The 15,903-nt window shown below is 54.3% G+C and overlaps 1 protein-coding gene across 6 annotated transcripts in view; it reads right to left on the bottom strand.

The window, feature by feature from the left end:
- Positions 1-15,903, bottom strand: part of LRRC27 (leucine rich repeat containing 27) — a 68,064-nt gene that overhangs the window by 40,128 nt on the left and 12,033 nt on the right. For 4 of the 6 annotated variants that reach the window (XR_013485133.1, XM_020973078.2, XM_020973080.2 and 1 more), the window contains 2 exons: positions 10,394-10,452; positions 5,189-5,341 (listed from right to left, as the gene is read on the bottom strand). Coding sequence is in view for 5 of the 6 variants with exons in the window: in XM_020973078.2 (XP_020828737.1) it covers positions 5,189-5,341; positions 10,394-10,452 (212 nt within the window). In the remaining variant the exon portion in view is untranslated. The remainder of the gene's footprint in view (positions 1-5,188; positions 5,342-10,393; positions 10,453-15,903) is intronic. The other 2 variants (XM_020973082.2, XM_020973081.2) reach the window with 1 other exon arrangement.

Consider the following 15,903-nt stretch of genomic DNA (forward strand, 5'->3'; position numbering starts at 1 on the left):
TTCCCAGGTTTGCTTGTGGGGAGAGTATCAATGTTGATGAGTGCCAGTTCCTTCCCCAAGGGCTCAGTCCAACAACCAACAAATGAAGACCTCATTGTCAGAGCTAGGTAGGGGCGCTGTCATGGCGGAGGGGCAGCCCAGGCCTGTGGAGGGCTGACGAGCTGCCCTTCCCGGCCACCGGGGCAGGGCCTGCTGCAGAGGAAGCTCCTGACGCAGCCTTGGCGAGCCCAGGGAGGCTTCCAGGCCCCTGCCATGGCCAGCTATGAGCGCTTCCCAAGCATGGCTCTTTCTCACAAACTTCACTCAGGCCATGTTTATCCATGGGATCCAAGCAGGGACATTTTCAGAACAATCTTCTAGAAAGAGCAATCGGCCCTGAGGGTAAACTGGATGCTGTGGGACCCTGAGCACAGTGGACCCTTTGAGAAGCAGTCTATCTCACGTCTGAGCGCCCACAGCCAGACACTGTCGAGGCACGTGAGGTCTCACTTTGGAAAATCGGCCATGCCCTTGGCTCGGCCTCACACAAGAGGCCTCGGAGCCTGGCGCCCCAGCCCAGGGCTCATGAAAGGCCTTGGCACTCCCTATAGGATGGGAGTGACGTGAGCCTGTAATCAGGAGAGGGACCAAGTATTCCTCTTCGTCAGGGAGAAAACAGACATTTTAAAGAGCAAAAGAACAACTGGTAACTCCTGAGTAACACAAACACCCGCACAGTAAGGCCGCCCAGGCTCCTCTCAGGATTTGCTCAGAAGCCCGTTTGTAAAAGGCCTATTTTTCACCTTTCGCCAGCGACACACTGAAAGCCGACCGGTTTGGGGCTGTTAGAGCGCCGGCTGAAGGAATGGAAGACGCATAGCTTCAGGCGGGCCCACAGGAGAGAAGTTCCGAGGCGTACCCGAAGTCAGAGCTGGTGGCGCGCACTGCACCGAGGAAGCCGTCCACGATGCAGGGCCTGCTTACGGGACCCTTTTTCTTCTTCTGCCGCCCTTTCAGTTTTACTTAAAGGCAGGTCTTTAAAGCCAGGAAGCAAGGCCTCTAAAGGCCAGCCCCATTCACGGCCTGAACATCTGCCTGGTGCTGGTCTGTGGGTATAAACTCCAGGGATGCTGACTGGCGCGGCAAGTACTGTGTTTGGGAGGAATCCAGACAGCCCGAGATGACGGGCTACAATGCTGACCCTAGTGAACAAGGGGAAGGGGCAGTCCCCACCTAAAACTCAAAAAATCAATTTCACAAGTAGAAGATGGAGAGATAGGGCTATCTCCCGTGAGTCAACAGTGCGTCAAAGCGGCCCCAAATCTAAGGCTCCTGGGCCTGCTGCGCCCAGGCCTGGGCTGGTGGTGGTGGGCGAGGGGCAGGCAGGGCAGCTCTGCTGCCCTCTATCGTGGTGAAAAAACAGACCGAGTATCAAACAGACGGCAGCCTGCTGCCGGGAAAGCCAAGCACGTGCCGGTGCCTTGGCACTGACGGGGAGCTGAGGGAGAGATGCCCCGCGGAGAAGGAGAGCAAGCTGGATGGATGGTTGAGCAGGACCACGTGGCAGCCACTCACAGGGTCGGGCTGCATGCATGAAGGTACAAAGGCGAGGGATGGTGGGGGCTGTCCAGGCTGAGGCTCAGCTGGGTGTAATCAGGGATACGCTGAGGGGGCGAGGGATTCAAGAGAGGAGGGCAGTGTTACCAAGGAGTCAAGGGCGGAGAAGAGGAGAGATTGGCCAGCGCAGGGGAGAGGGCCTGGGAGGGTCAAGGGGCCAGGGGATTGGAGGTCACAATGTAGGGGCAGGCCCAGGGAGGTGGGGGGGGGACCATCTACAGCACTGTCCAATGAAAACTCTAGAAAACGCAGCACGCTTCACTGATGCTTGTCTGCTAAAGTCACTTCTGTGCTACAATGGGAGGCTTGGTGACGTAGGAAACGTGTGGTTTTTACATACAAACCGGTACAGTTTAGACTAGTGTTGTGGTGATGCCTGTTTTCATTTGTAAATAGTTAAGTGTGTACACAAGGCACTTTTGACTTCTTTTTTGAGGCTATGACTGCTTTTAGGAGTAGATCACGGGAGGTGAGCGTGGCAGGGAACTGAAGAGTTAGAGTAGTTAAGAAAGAGTCAATATGTACGCTGACGACCCCTACTCTGTGGCAGGAGTTGGAGAGCACAGAAAAGTTCTGAGCCAGGGACGGGACTCATAGAGGAAGGAAGGGGGCACTGATTGGGTGGTAGATGTGAACAGATGAAATCTCCGAGGAGGAGAGGCCACTGAACGAGGGAGGAAATGGGGGAATCTCAAAGCAGTAATGGGGGTGCAAGGAGGATTCCAACTCTCCCCCTCCACCGGTGAGCCGATGCAGCCAGCTCTGGAGGGGGGCCAGGAAAGTCGTGTCCCTGGGGGAGCCAGACCATGGAAGGGCTGGGGGAAGATCTGAGAAGAAGGGAAGTCTGTTTATGGCACAGCATTGCAGAGGGCACAGTGCAACGGCTGGGTAGAGCTGGGCTGAGACCGTGGGGTGGGAATGAGGAATCAGGAGGTACGGCGTCGGTTTGGATGGTAACCCACAGGGGTTCAGAGTCCCTGGGATGGAAAGGGTATGATCTCACAATCCGGCTTCTGGCCCCTTCATTCCACCCAAACTGCTCTCTCCAAAGTGACCCAGGATCTCTTAGTGGCCAAATTCAATGGCCTTTACTCCATCCTGATTGTTCTTGACCTCTCTGCAGCCTTGGACACTGTCGGTCACTCTCTCCTCCTGGATCCTCTCTCCTCTAGGTTTTCAGGACACTCCCCTCTCCCAGTTCTCTGAACATTCCTTCTTTGTCTTCTTTGCTGAATCCTCCTCCAGACCACACCCTCTAACCATGGGGGTCCCTCAGGTGCACATTTAGGGTTAGGGCTAGGTCCTGGGCCCTCTGCTCTCCTCCCTCTATATCACTTCACTCGGGGATCTCCTCAGCTCCCATGGATTTAATTACCACCTCTCTGCTGTTAATTCTCAGATCTACCCCTTCTGCCCCAATCTCTCTGCTGAGTGCCAACCTTGCATCTCCAACAGCCTTTCAGACATCTGCAACTGGAAGTCCCATAGACATCTTACACTCAACATGTCCAGAACAGAGCTCTGATCTTTCCCCCAAAACCTTTGTCCATAACTGTCCAGGGTACCACCTTCCTCCCAGTCCCCCAGGCTCCCAACCTACGAGTCATTCCAGGATCATCACTCTCTCTCTCCACCCATTATCCAAGATGGTGCCAAGGCCCGTCCACTGCCCCTCTATAACATCTTTCAAATACACCCCCTTCTCAACTCGGACACTACCTCATGACCTCACCTGTGGACTATTGTCCAACATCCCTGCTAGGACGTCTGCCTGCATCCGCTCTCTCTCCACTCCACTCCGGCCACCAAAGTAATTCAAAGCAAGTCCGAACATATCACGAAACGCTCTGTCTGGCCTCCAGAACCTTTTGTAATTCAGCCCCCCTCCCCCTTCTCAGTCTTCTTACACCTCCCACCCCCCATGTCCTCTTGGATCTAGCACCCTTGGCACAAGACCCTCTGGCATTCTCTCCAGCTGTCCCCCAAGTCTGGAGTGCTCTCCCTCCTCTGTTCCACCTCCTCCAGGCAGCCTTCCCCAGCCCCTCTCCTCCAGGGCCCTCCTGATCATTGCCTCCTATTTATCCTGCAGGTGACCAGCTCTGTACACAGTTGTTTACCTGTTGTCCCCTCGTTCGACTAAGCTCTTTGCCTCTCTGCATCCTCAGTGCTTCACGTGGTGCCTGGCACACAGCAGGTGCTTAATACGCGTTTGGTGATGGACTGACTGAAGGGACTAACCCTCAGCCGTTTTGAAAAGAGCTGAGCAAATGCTTTCTTCTGCCAGGGCCACAGAACCATTTCTCAGGGTTCTTCTTTGTCCCTCACGAGCCCCATCCTGCACATCGAGAACACCGAGATGGCGCACAAACACTCCTAAATCTACCTAGCGATGGCCCACAACCACGTCCCTGGACCGGCCACGCGTGCTTACGAGGCCTCGTTTCTACAGCAAACCATGAAGGAGAAGAACGCTTTGCCTGGCTTACATGCCCAATGAGCACTTCCCTCTCTAAGGCACAGGAGAAAGAGGCCGTCACGCCCGACGACGCCGTGGAGCCCCATCGTGTGCAGTTGGCTTCGTTTTCAGGGGTGTCAGCATTTAAACACACAAAGCTGTCCTGCTTTTCTGTGTGTCCTTCTTGTCCTTGCCATGTAGTTTTTCAGATGCTTCTGGGACCCTCTTTCTTGTTTTTTTTTTGGGGGGGGTGCTGCTCTGCTGCCCCTCTGGGGTATCTAGGTGGCACAAGGGATGGAGCGCCAGCTCTGGAGTCAGGAAGACTCCTCTTCCTGAGTTCAAATCTGGCCTCAGACACTTCCTAGATGTGTGACCCCGGGCCAGTCACTTCACCCTGCTTGCCTCAGTTTCCTCATCTGTAAAATGATCTGGAGGAGGAAATGGCCAACCCTCCAGTGTCTCTGCCAAGAATATCTCAGATGCAGCCATGAAGGAAAAACAACTGAACACCATCAATTCCCCTTTACTATCTCCCACACCCCAATTTAACAAGAAGAAAAAGGAAAGAACAAAGCTTTGACAGCAAACACAGGACCCCGCCCCCCAGCCATGCCCAGAAGAGGACACCTGCTCCTGCCCCCACACATCCACGACTCTGTGAGGAAGGGGACGGGGAGCTCCTTCCCGAGCCCTTTGGGGGCAGACGCTGTTCTCCTGGCTCTGCTCCCTACCCTCAGAGAGGCCTGTGATGTCTGTATCATCCTTTCTTATAGTTCACCCTCCCTGGGTGACGGGTGCCTCCTCGGTGCCCACCTCTCTGCTCTGCCCAGGGTCCCTTTCTGAGGCACGGCCCTACCATCCACGGGGCTGAGTCAGGGTGGGGCAGCATTCCAGAATGGTCAGAGGAGTCAGAGCCCCACCCCTGGGCAGCCCTGCCCACAAGGGCTGCTTTTCCCCTTTGTCGCCTTTGCCACCTGGATGGACAGTTTACATGTCAATGGAGAATTCCTCCTAGCAGGACACCCCCAGCGGCAGGCCCAGTGAGTCTGGGGGTCAGGGACGGCTCCTTGAGTGGTGGTGACCTGGGTGGGTGGGGGGGAGGAGGCCTAAGCTGAGGCCTCCAGCGTCACGACCAACCTTGACATGGTGGAGCGGTGACGGCACTCTGCCTCTGGGCCCAATTGCGAAGAAAGGCCAGGATGGCCAGCAGGCCTTTCTGGACGACATCTTTGGGGGGGAATTCCAGAGGGCAGCTCCGCAAGTTCAGGGCTTTCAGCGACGCTAAGTTCCCTGGAAAACAAAAAGGAAAGCGATGAGCATTCATGGACGAGGGGCAGCAGCAGAGCCCGTGCACAAAGGATCTCCCCCGCCACACGCGGGCTCCCGCTGAAGGGCACTTCCTTTCCTTTCTTCAGGGAATTTTGAAGCCTCTTTTTCCACTTGGCCAGTTCTGCTTCTTATGGTATTATTTTCTTCAGCATTTTTTGGGGTCTCCTTTACCAAGCTGTTGACTCTTTTCTCATGATTTTCTTGCATCACTCTCATTTCTCTTCCCAAGCTTTTCTCTGTCTCTCTTACTTGATTTTCAAAATCCTTTTTGAGCTCTTCCATGGCCCGAGCCCAATTCATGCTTTTTCTTGGAGGTCTGGAGGTCGGAGATTTGACTTTGTTGTCTTCTTCTGAGTGTGTGTTTTGATCTTCCTTGTCACCACAGTAACTTTCTATGGTCAGAATTTTTTTCTGTTGTTTGCTCATTTTTCAGCTCTTTTCTTGATTTTTAACTCTTTGTTACAGTGGGGCTCCGCTTCCAGGATGGAGGGAACGCTGTCCCAAGCATCAGGGATTTTGTGCTGCTGTTTGCAGAGATGCTTGTAGGGACCTGTAGGTTTTCAGTTCTTCCAAGGGGTACGCTCTAAGGAGAGGTGTGTACTCTTCTCCCGGCCTGGGCTCTGGTCTGGGAGCGACCACAAGCACTGGAACTGTGAGCAGGGTCCCTGTTCCCCTGCAGCCACAAGCTCTGGTGCACTCCTCTTCACCCAGGACCGCCACCCAGATCCAAGTATGGGCCAAGCAACAGTCCTGCCTCAGTGCCAGCAAAGAGACCCTCGGAATCTCCTTCCATTCACTTGTCTGACTGTTTTTGATGGAAGATTATTTCACCCCCGCCTTTTGTTGGTTCCGCCACTCCAGGATGGCTTCGGGGCATCATTTAAAGGTGTCTGGAGGGGTTCTGGGGAATGCTCAGGCAAATCCCTGCCTTTCCTCTGCCATCTTGGCTCTGTCTCCAAATGCATTTCATGATCTGGGTAATAGACGTCTTCATCCACTGGGACTTTCCCGTGTGGACGGTCAGGTCTGAGCCATCACAGTGGGTCCAGATCTCTCCCAGGAGGCTGTGTGGCCCACCCCCACAGAAAGCAGGTCTAGAACCCTGGACCGGTTCTCTCCTGGATGGGGCAGAGATGGCCCCAGCTTCTCAAAGACCATGATGGGGGCACGTACGCTGAGGTAGGCTTTTGGCTAGAATGGTTTCAGTCACAGTCCTGCCACAGACCACACCTGCTTATGGTAAACCAGCCTAGCTATGTCCAGAGAAGCCAATCCCCGGTATACCGGCCATTTAGCAGCGAGTGATTTGGCCACAGCTACTCAGAATAAAATCAAAATGACCCTCAGTGCTGTGCGGCCACTGATGCTCTTGCAGTGATGGCGGAGGCAGAGGGGTCAAGCATCCCAGAGTGCTCTGTGGTTATTGGCGCTCTAAATGAGAGAATCTCCTAGTCTGACCACCCAGCGGTCATCCTGCTTGAGGAGAACTCAAACAAACGTGATCCTTTTGGAGGCAGAATCCTCGACATCCTAAGTCCAGGTCAGCCCATGCTCTCCTGCTCCATCTCTGCCCTTTCACATCAAGACGCAGTCTGTAGAAAGGTCATTTCCTTTACAGAGAGCTCACGACTGCCCTGACCACCTGATGTGCACAAGAAGTCCAAGCTTCCCTTGGGCGCATGACTGTGGTGGGCCATCAGGTGCACTGGGCGTGGCAGGGCAGTGCAGTGCAGCCCCTCAACAACCTGACCTATGGGAAGGAGTCAAGCCCTCCTCCAAAGGTCAGAAAAGGAGCCCCGGTGGTCCAGCATCCTGCAGCTCTACCCACACTCAAGAGAGTCCAGTCCAGGACGTCTCCAAGAAGAAGGTCGTCCGCATGGAGGACCTACATCCGTCTAGGCTGACCCAGGCCTTCCTCCTGACTCTAGAGGTCCTGGCCACCTCCTTCATCCCCACAACTTCAGCTGCCAGCAAGGTCAGAGGCCATCTCCCTGGACCTCAGCCTCCTCATCAGTAAAGTGAGGGATTGGAACGGCTGGCCTCTGAGGGCCCATCAGTCCTTGGCCTGTGAGCCGAGGCTGAGGAGGATGGGCTGGTGGTTGCGGTGTCCCCGACGCGTGTGACAGGACCGCTAAGGGCCGCACGCTACCCCTCAGCCCTGTGGCAGGTTTTCCCTTCCTGGCGCCCCTCGCGAAGCCTGTCCCCGCTTACAAGCACTGCCTCCACGTGGACATCTCACCAGTAACTCAAACCCCAAATGACCAGCACTGAGGCCGCTGCTTTCTCCCTCATCCTGTTCTTGCCATGGCATCGTCATGGCCCAGGCTGCCATGGTCACGACCAGTCAAGCCCGAGGCCCCGGAGACAGATCCAGAAAATGAAGCCGTCTCCGCTCCCAGGGAGCTTACGCTCGCTTTCTCTCGTGCAGCCGCAGTGCACAGAGCACGGCTTCAGACACTTCCTAGGTAGGGGACACTGGGGACAGCAGCAGTACCTGTCTCCCAGGCTGAGGCCGAAAGCGGATGGTGACTGTGAAGTATCTTTTCTCCCACCTGCTCACCTGTACTCCCACCACTCCCGGGCCAGGGCTCCTCACTGCCTGGGATCCCTGGGGGTCTGCCCCCGGCCCAGGCTTGGGAAGGCCTCTCTGGCCACTGAGCTGGCACCCAGGACTCCACTCTTGTTCCATCTGCTCACACTCTCCTTCCCCATCACTCATGGGTCCTTTCCAGGCTGCCTCCTGTGCCCCACAAGGGCCAAGGCTGTTGGTGTCTGTGTGCCCCTCGTTGCCCCCCTGCCAAGTCTGCTCTCTAGGAGGAAGGACCACAGCAACATGTACCAACATTTGTAAAGCACACTTCACTGGTGAGGAAGCTGAGACCTGCCAGGGTAGCCCTGCACACTGTCCTCCTTGCTGTCTGAGGGCCAAGCCAGCCTGCACCCAGCTCCTGGCCTGGTCTCCGGCACCGTCAGGGCCAAGGTGACCGGCAGAACCAAGACCAGTGGTCACTCGTGCTTCATCCCCTTCCGTCTCAGGGACACGGGTCACTAGTGCTGCTGGCCTCTAGTCTTCCTTTGTCCCCCACATGCCCCCCACTAGCAAGGCTGTGTCTTCCTGACAAAGTTCTATTGGCTATGTCCTGATGACCGCCAGCTTGTCGACTAGTATCCCAATGGAAGGGGTGGCCCAGCTGCCCGTCTGGCCCTGGTGCCTGGGGCGGGTGGTGTGGGACACCGGGAAGGCCAGACCACAGACACGCAGGAGCAGAGCTTCCCTCAGCCCCTCAAGGCCAGGGCTGCAGAAGACCCCAAGACGACCCTTTCTGAGACCCTGGCCTCAAAGATGGGCCTGGAAGGTTGAGGGCAAAGGACCTGATGCATCAGCACAGACAGAGAAGAAGGTACTTGGGTGGCACTGGAGACATCTAACTCCAGGGGTGAAGATGAATGGATGAAGGCAGGAGGAACCCCCACACCTCTCCCCAAGCCAGGTCCCACAGACATACACTACGAGAAGGCAAGGCCACTTAGCAACACCAAGGTGACCTGGGATGGACCTGGGATGCAAAGGATCTGAGTTCAGATCTGGTCTCTGACTTGTACCTGCCTCAGTCTGCTCATCTGTAAAATGGGGGTCATGACGGCACTGACCGCAGGGTTCAGCTGAGATGACAACTACAGAGCTGAGCTCAGCGCTGTCGGGCTACTTCCTGTCACAGACCCTTCCCTGGTGAAGTGCTCCGCAGCGCCCTCGAGGAAGGTGGTGTGTCCGTGTCCGAGAGCTCCAAGCGGCTCAGCCTGCCCATGAGGTGTGCGGGCACCACCTGCCCTGGCCAACGTCGAGTCTCCCTTATGCCCATAAGCTGACCTTGCCAAGGCGAGAGGGGCTGCTGGTGCTGTGGGTGAACTCGCTCTGCAGCGGCCCTGGACGTGGGGGAGGAGCCTGGACCTGAGGGGGGGCCCTGGACCTCAGGGAAGGGCCTTAGACCTCAGAGGAGGGGGGTGGCCCTGGACCTGGGAGGAGCCCTGGACCTGGGAGGGGCCCTAGACCTTGAGGGAGGGGGGCAGCCCTGGACCTCAGGGAGGGGCCTTAGACCTTGGGGGGGTGGCCCTGGACCTGGGGGAGGGGGTGCGGTCCCAGACCTCAGAGGGCCAAGCTTCCTGGAGCACTCTGCTCCCACCACGATGGGAGGTCCAACCAGGCCTGGGCACCACTGGGTACGGAGGGCACCTGGGAGCTACAGAGTGTCCTGAGGCCGGAAACCCAGGGTGCTGGAGGCCCTGTAGCTCCTAACTCCAGGGTGAAGACTAAAAAGGAGACTTGGGGAGGGCATATCTGAGAAGCTGTCCCCCAGGACAGACAGGACAGTGACCTAGAAAACCCCAAGTTAACAGCGGCTTATACTCTCACTTTATTCCTTTTGTTAAACATTTCCCAACAGTCATCTGTTTCAGAGCTGCCTCGGCTGAACGTCTGACACCCCTGGTCTGGCTCGGTTTGGCCCTGGGGGCAGAGCCAGAGCCATGGGGAGGAAGCCTACAACGAGGCCCATTGGGGCTCATATCAGGAAGCGCCTCATCCCATCAAGCTCTGCAGAGTGGGCCGAGGCAGGTGTTCTGTGACAAAACACTGTGGGGGTCCCTTCTCCTACTTGTGTCTCTGCGTCTCCACACACTCATTTGTAAAATCAGAGGGCTGTCCTTTCACCAGTGAGGACCTTGGACGATGGGGAGGGAGCATGGCATTCTCCAAGACAGCACTTTTTCCCTTTTTTTTTATGTTTTTTTCTTTCTTTTTTTTTTTTGGTGAGGCAATTGGGGTTAAGTGACTTGCCCAAGGTCACACAGCTAGTAAGTGTTAAGTGTCTGAGGCTGGATTTGAACTTGGGTCCTCCTGACTCCAAGGCCAGAGCTCTATTCACTGTGCCACCTAGCTGCCCCTAAGACGGCACTTTTTAAATCACATCAGAATCCGCTCAAAGTTAATTTCTATTTTAAAAAGAAAGCGCTTACCCAGTTCCACAGGCAATGTTTTTATGGGATTCTTTTCCATAAGCAAAGTTTTCAGATTCCTTTAAAACAAAACAAAACAAAAAATTAAAAACAAAGACTTAGGTGGTCATCTGTCCACTCCATACCCTACTTTGTTGTTTTTTGGAGCCCTAAGCAGGCAGCCCAGAAGCAGCCTGAGCATCGCCTGAGGACACAGGCGTAGAACCAGCAACCCTTAGTAAAAGCCTACTGTGTGCAGATGCCGGGGATACAAAGCTAGGGATGAAGACGCCTGCGCCTGCCTTCAAGGACCTCAGAGCCACAATGTAGGCTTAGCTAAGTTCCCTTCTTTGACTTGTGGCTGCCCTGACCAGGCCCGTGCCAGGCAGGGGCAGAGCTGTCCTGAGGGGCAGAAGCTCCATGCCACAGGCCTCGGGGCTTGCAGAGCTCGGCTCTGGAATGGAAACAGCATCTAGAGTTGACGTGATGTTCTCCCCACCTGTGATTTGGCCAGTCCTGACCGTGGCGGCCCGGCTCACGCGCACACCCTCCATTCTCTCCCAGCCTGCCTGACGCTGTGCTGGAAAAGTCCTGGTGACCCTGAGGGTCGGCATAAGGAGAACCCAAATGTCACCAAGCTCATGGGTCCCCCGTACCCCGATCCTTGGGACCTCAGAACCTTATTCTGAACCCCCTGGAACACAATCCAGAAGATTCCCAGGTGGTCACAGAACATGGAGCTGTCTGGCGACCCCTTCCACCGTGCCATTTATGGTCAGACCCTGCGCCCCCTCACAAGCTGTGAAATGACCATCCAGGTTCATTTTAAAATGCACTGGTTTATTATCTCACACAGACTTTAATTTTATATTTTCCTTTCCAGTGTCTCCCAAGGCCCGATCCTGAGCCCTCCCTCTTCTCTCTTCTTAACCTGGGGTCCAGGATAGATTTCAAGGAGTCCATGAATTTAGATGGGAAAAATGACATCTTTATTTTCACTATTTTCTAACTAAAATGTAAACTTTCTCTCAGTTTTTTTATTTTTTTTCTCTCAGTTTTTAAAACATGACTCTGAGAAGGTTCTACCAAATTAACTACCCAAGGTTTCCATGACACAAAAAAAGTAAGAACCTGTCTGTATTATGTCATTTGGTGATCCCATCAGCTTCCCCAGGCTCTGAGAACTATATATTCAACACTAATCTCTTTCCTGAAATCCTGTCTTGCATCACCAACTGCCTTCCTAAGGACATCTCCAACTCAACACATTGAATTCTCTTTCCCCACAAACTCTTCAAGGGCACCACCACCGTCCCAGTGAGTCAATCAACATTTATTAAGTACCTACTACATGCCAGGCTAAGCGCTGGGGATACAAAGAAGGGCGAAAGGCCATCTCTGATCTCGAGAAGCTCACAGTCTAATGGGGGAGACACGCTACAAACTGTCTCCAGGAAATAATCAGCAGAGGGATGAGGAGGGATCAGGAGAAGCTCCCGTGGAAGGTGGGATCTCACCTGGGACCTGGAGGGAGTGCAGATAGGAGGGGAGACAGCCAGGGAAGATGCCGAGTTGAGAGGGGGAGGGTCTTACGGGAGGAGCAGCCAGGAGGCTAGGGGTCATTAGATCACAGAGTGCGTGTGTGCTCTGAATGCCAATGTGTACTCTGAGTTCGATCCAGGGGGGGCGGGTGACATACTTAGACCTGCACTTTGGTGGGTGAGCGGGGAGAGCCTGGAAGCAGGCTGACCCCCCAGGGAAGGGGCAGCATCAGAGGACACACCGCAGAGGGGATGTGGACAAGAGGTGTTACGGGGGGAACCACGCGCCTTGGTGCCATCTTGTTCACGGAGAGAGAAGGTGTAGCGAGGGAGGCTGCGATGAGCCCTAGCTTGGGAGCCTGAGGGAGGGAGATTGTGGTGGCAGTGGGAAAAGGTCGTGAGGTCTGTTTTGGGCTGCTGAGTTTAAGACATCTGCAAGGCCGCTGGAGACAGAGGCACTAACGGTTGGGGCTGGCTAAGCGATCTGAGAATCGTCAGCAAAGGGCAGGTAATAAGATCCTCGGGAGCTGAGGAGGTGTGGCTCTAACCTGGCGCCATCCTGGGCCTCTGTAGCTGCCCTGCTGTCCGCGTTTGCCATTTCCACCTCCATGACGTCTCTATCCATAGGTCCTTTTCTCCTCCGACACTCCCGGGTCATCCCTCTGCTAGGTTCTTAGTAGGTGCTTCCTCAATACTTGTAGAAAATCAAAGTTCTTGTGCTTAACAAGGTGAATGAAACCCTTGAGGCATGGCACCCAGTCTCTGAGGTGAGTAGTGGACAGACAGATGGACGGTGGCCTGGCCATCTTTTTTTTTTTCTAGGCAATTGGGGTTAAGTGGCTTGCCCAGGGTCACACAGCTAGTAAGGGTCAGGTGTTTGGTCTGAATCCAGATTTGAACTCAGGTCCTCCTGACTTCAGGGCCGTTACTCTATCCACTGCGCCACCTAGCTGCCCCAGGCCTGACCATCTTTAAGGAGTCCTCTTCTTGTCTTCAAGTCCATGTAGCCTTAGGTTGGTTGGTTGTTTTTTTGTGATGAACTATTGTGAAAATTTGAGTGTAAATTCTGTGGAAGTAAACAACAGGCTTACTTAATCCAATCAGAAAGACTGGTTTCATGTCACTGACTTATACTGAAAATAAGAATTTATTAAATCAGGCTCACTGTCTCCTCTGGAGACAAACCAAGCATGCTGATTCAGACTATCTCTGCCATGAGCTTACGTGGCCCGGGACTGAAAAGGGAGTGCATCCATGCTGCCATATCTTTAGTCATTGTTGTCAAGTGCTAAGGTGTTGAAAAAACCCATAGTGTTCTGATGAATAAGCTTTAGCTTTCTTCCCAGAAAGATGATCTAATGGTACTGACATAATGGGACATAAATCACACAAAAACTCTGTTAAAATATCATTAAGGCCCTGGATGCCATGGACAAAACCTGACAAAGTCAAGCCTGAAGAGCTCTGTCTGGCCCTCCCAAGATTAGAGCAATTCAGTAATTAAAAAAAAAAGGTACATCCCTTCTTCCAAATGCCAAATGTCAACACTAAAAGCTGACCCTGCCTCCCAATGACTTAATTTCCCCTTAAAGCTCAGAAGACTAGTGAGGTGGGACAGAGCTGCCGGTCCACCTTTGCCATTTGGCAGATGAGGACACTTTACCTGTTTGCCTCAGTTTCCTCATCTGTGAAATGGAGATAAAAAAGCACCTACACGTCCAGGACTATTGCGAGGTTCCAATGGCCAGCACATAGTAGGTGCTTAATAAATACCTGTTCCCTTCCCCACGAGAGGATTGAAAAGGAAGAAGGGGCCCAAGGAGGCTGGACCTCACATCTGGGCAGAATAGGCTTTCTTGGCAGACTCACGGACTCTGCCACCATGCCTGGCCGCCAGCATGGTCCACAGACTGCCCGAGCGGGTGGCAAGGGACCTGTTTCCGGGCACGCTGCTCCTGATGGGAAGCAGAAATGCTCCTCTGAGGCTTAAGGCCCTTCGCTTCTCAAGGAGGCCAGGCCCGGGCTCTCAGCCTTGCTTTCCCTACTGGTCCTGGACATCAAGTCAGGAAGACACGAGTTCAAAACCTGGCTTACACACTTACTAGCTGTGTGACCCTGGGTAAAACGTCTAAATGTTCGATTTCCACAATCACAAACTCCCAAATTTCTGGATCAGCTCCTAACTTCCGTCCTTCCACCGTTTTCCCAGCCTGTTCTCCATACTGCCTGGGCCCTGGCCTCCCCCAGATCATCACCCTGCTCTGGGCACAGGGGACCTGCCTGCTGTTCACTGTATTCGACTCTGGAATCCCTCGGCCTCTTGTCCTACTTCTCTGATCATATCATGGACGATCAGTCCTACCATCCTCCTACTCACAGGCTGTCGAACAGAAGGGGAAGGGAGGGAAGCCAGGCAGTAGGCTGAGTGCTTTACAAATACTACCTCCTGTGAGGCAGTGGGCTAACCGTGTCTCATCTGATTCTCACAACCACCCTGGCAGGTAGGTGCTATCATGGTTCCCATTTTACAGTTGAGGAAACTGAGGCAGACCGCATGAAGTGATCTGCACAGGGTCACACAGCTAGACAGTGCTTGAGGGCAGATTTGAACTCAAGACTTCTGACTCCAGGCTTGGAGCTTTGGGAAGTGGGCCAGCAGCTGCCGAAGCAACAGAGCTGAAATCCTACAAGGAGGACACTGGGGTCCATCCCAAATTCACTTTATGTAATCTCCCCAGCTCCGCTCCCCACCCTCCCAGGGAAGACCCCATCCCAGGGTTTACTGAGAAGCCAGAGGCCACTGCTGGGGGCTCCCCCTTCCCCTTCTCCAGCCCTCACTTGCTGCTCCTGCCCCGTCTCTGCCGTGGTGATCCCAGGCCCCTCCACCTTCACGGTCGTCCCTCCTCTCTCAGGTTTTCCACTTCTCCCTTTCAACGAGGGTCCTTCTGATCCCATCATGACCAGACCTCACTAGACTGTCAGCTCTCTGCCGTTACAGCCAGGCTCCTCTAAAAGGCCATCCACACTCACATTCCCTTCTCCTGACCTCATCACTACTCAGACAGCTTTCTTCTAGGCAGCTAGTGGTGCAGCAGAAAGCACATTGGGCCTGGAGTCAGGAAGGGCCAAGTTCAGATCTGCCTCAGACACTCACACGAGTGTGTGACCCTGGCCAAGTCACTTCGTCACGTCTATAAAACAGGGATAATAAGTGTACCTCCCCCCAGGGCCACTGTATCAGAGAGACAGGATTGTCTGTGCTCAGCAGTGCCTGGCCCACGCACGGGCTGTGCTGTCCTCATGTTACTGTCGCCATGGCAGCACATTCTCCTGGAAAGCCTCTCCTTTGGGGGGGGGGGGGTTTCCTGGCCCTCTTCTCGGCTCTTTGTCCCCATTCAGCCCCAATGGTGGCTGCTCCCTGGGTTCTGTCCAGGCCCTCTTCTACCCTCCCCTATTTGGTGCCCTCACAAGCTTCATAACGCCTCACGGACCCACACAGGCAGCACTATCCTCCCCTGACTGAATGTCCCGATGGCAGCCCCAATGCGTCTTGTCTGACATACAAACCATCCCCTTCCCTTCCAACTCCACCTCTCTTCTGGACATTCCTGCTTCTGTTGAGGACGTCACCATCCTCCCAGTTAGCAGGCCAGCAATCTCGGGGTCACCCTCAGCTCTCACTTGTGCTGTCCAATCTCGTCCTCCCTGACATTCCCCCTGGTCTAGACCATCCTCTCCTTCTGCCTGGAATACTGTGACGGCTTCCCAATGGCTCACCCCACCTCATGCCCCTTCCCTCACTAGGCCGTCTGCCACAGGACAGTCAAATTAATGTTCCTAAAGCACGAATCTGATCCTGCCAGTGCCCTCTCTGATAAACTCCACAGGCCACCTATTGCCTTTGCATAAAATAGAAATGACTCCCTTTGGCCTCTGTGTGCATTTTTTATAATTATCTTTTTTTAAAAATTAAGTCACCTAACCTCTTTC

The sequence above is a fragment of the Phascolarctos cinereus genome, unplaced genomic scaffold (genome assembly GCF_003287225.1).
Source record: "Phascolarctos cinereus isolate Bilbo 61053 unplaced genomic scaffold, phaCin_HiC Scaffold_3;HRSCAF=262, whole genome shotgun sequence".
Taxonomy (NCBI): domain Eukaryota; kingdom Metazoa; phylum Chordata; class Mammalia; order Diprotodontia; family Phascolarctidae; genus Phascolarctos; species Phascolarctos cinereus.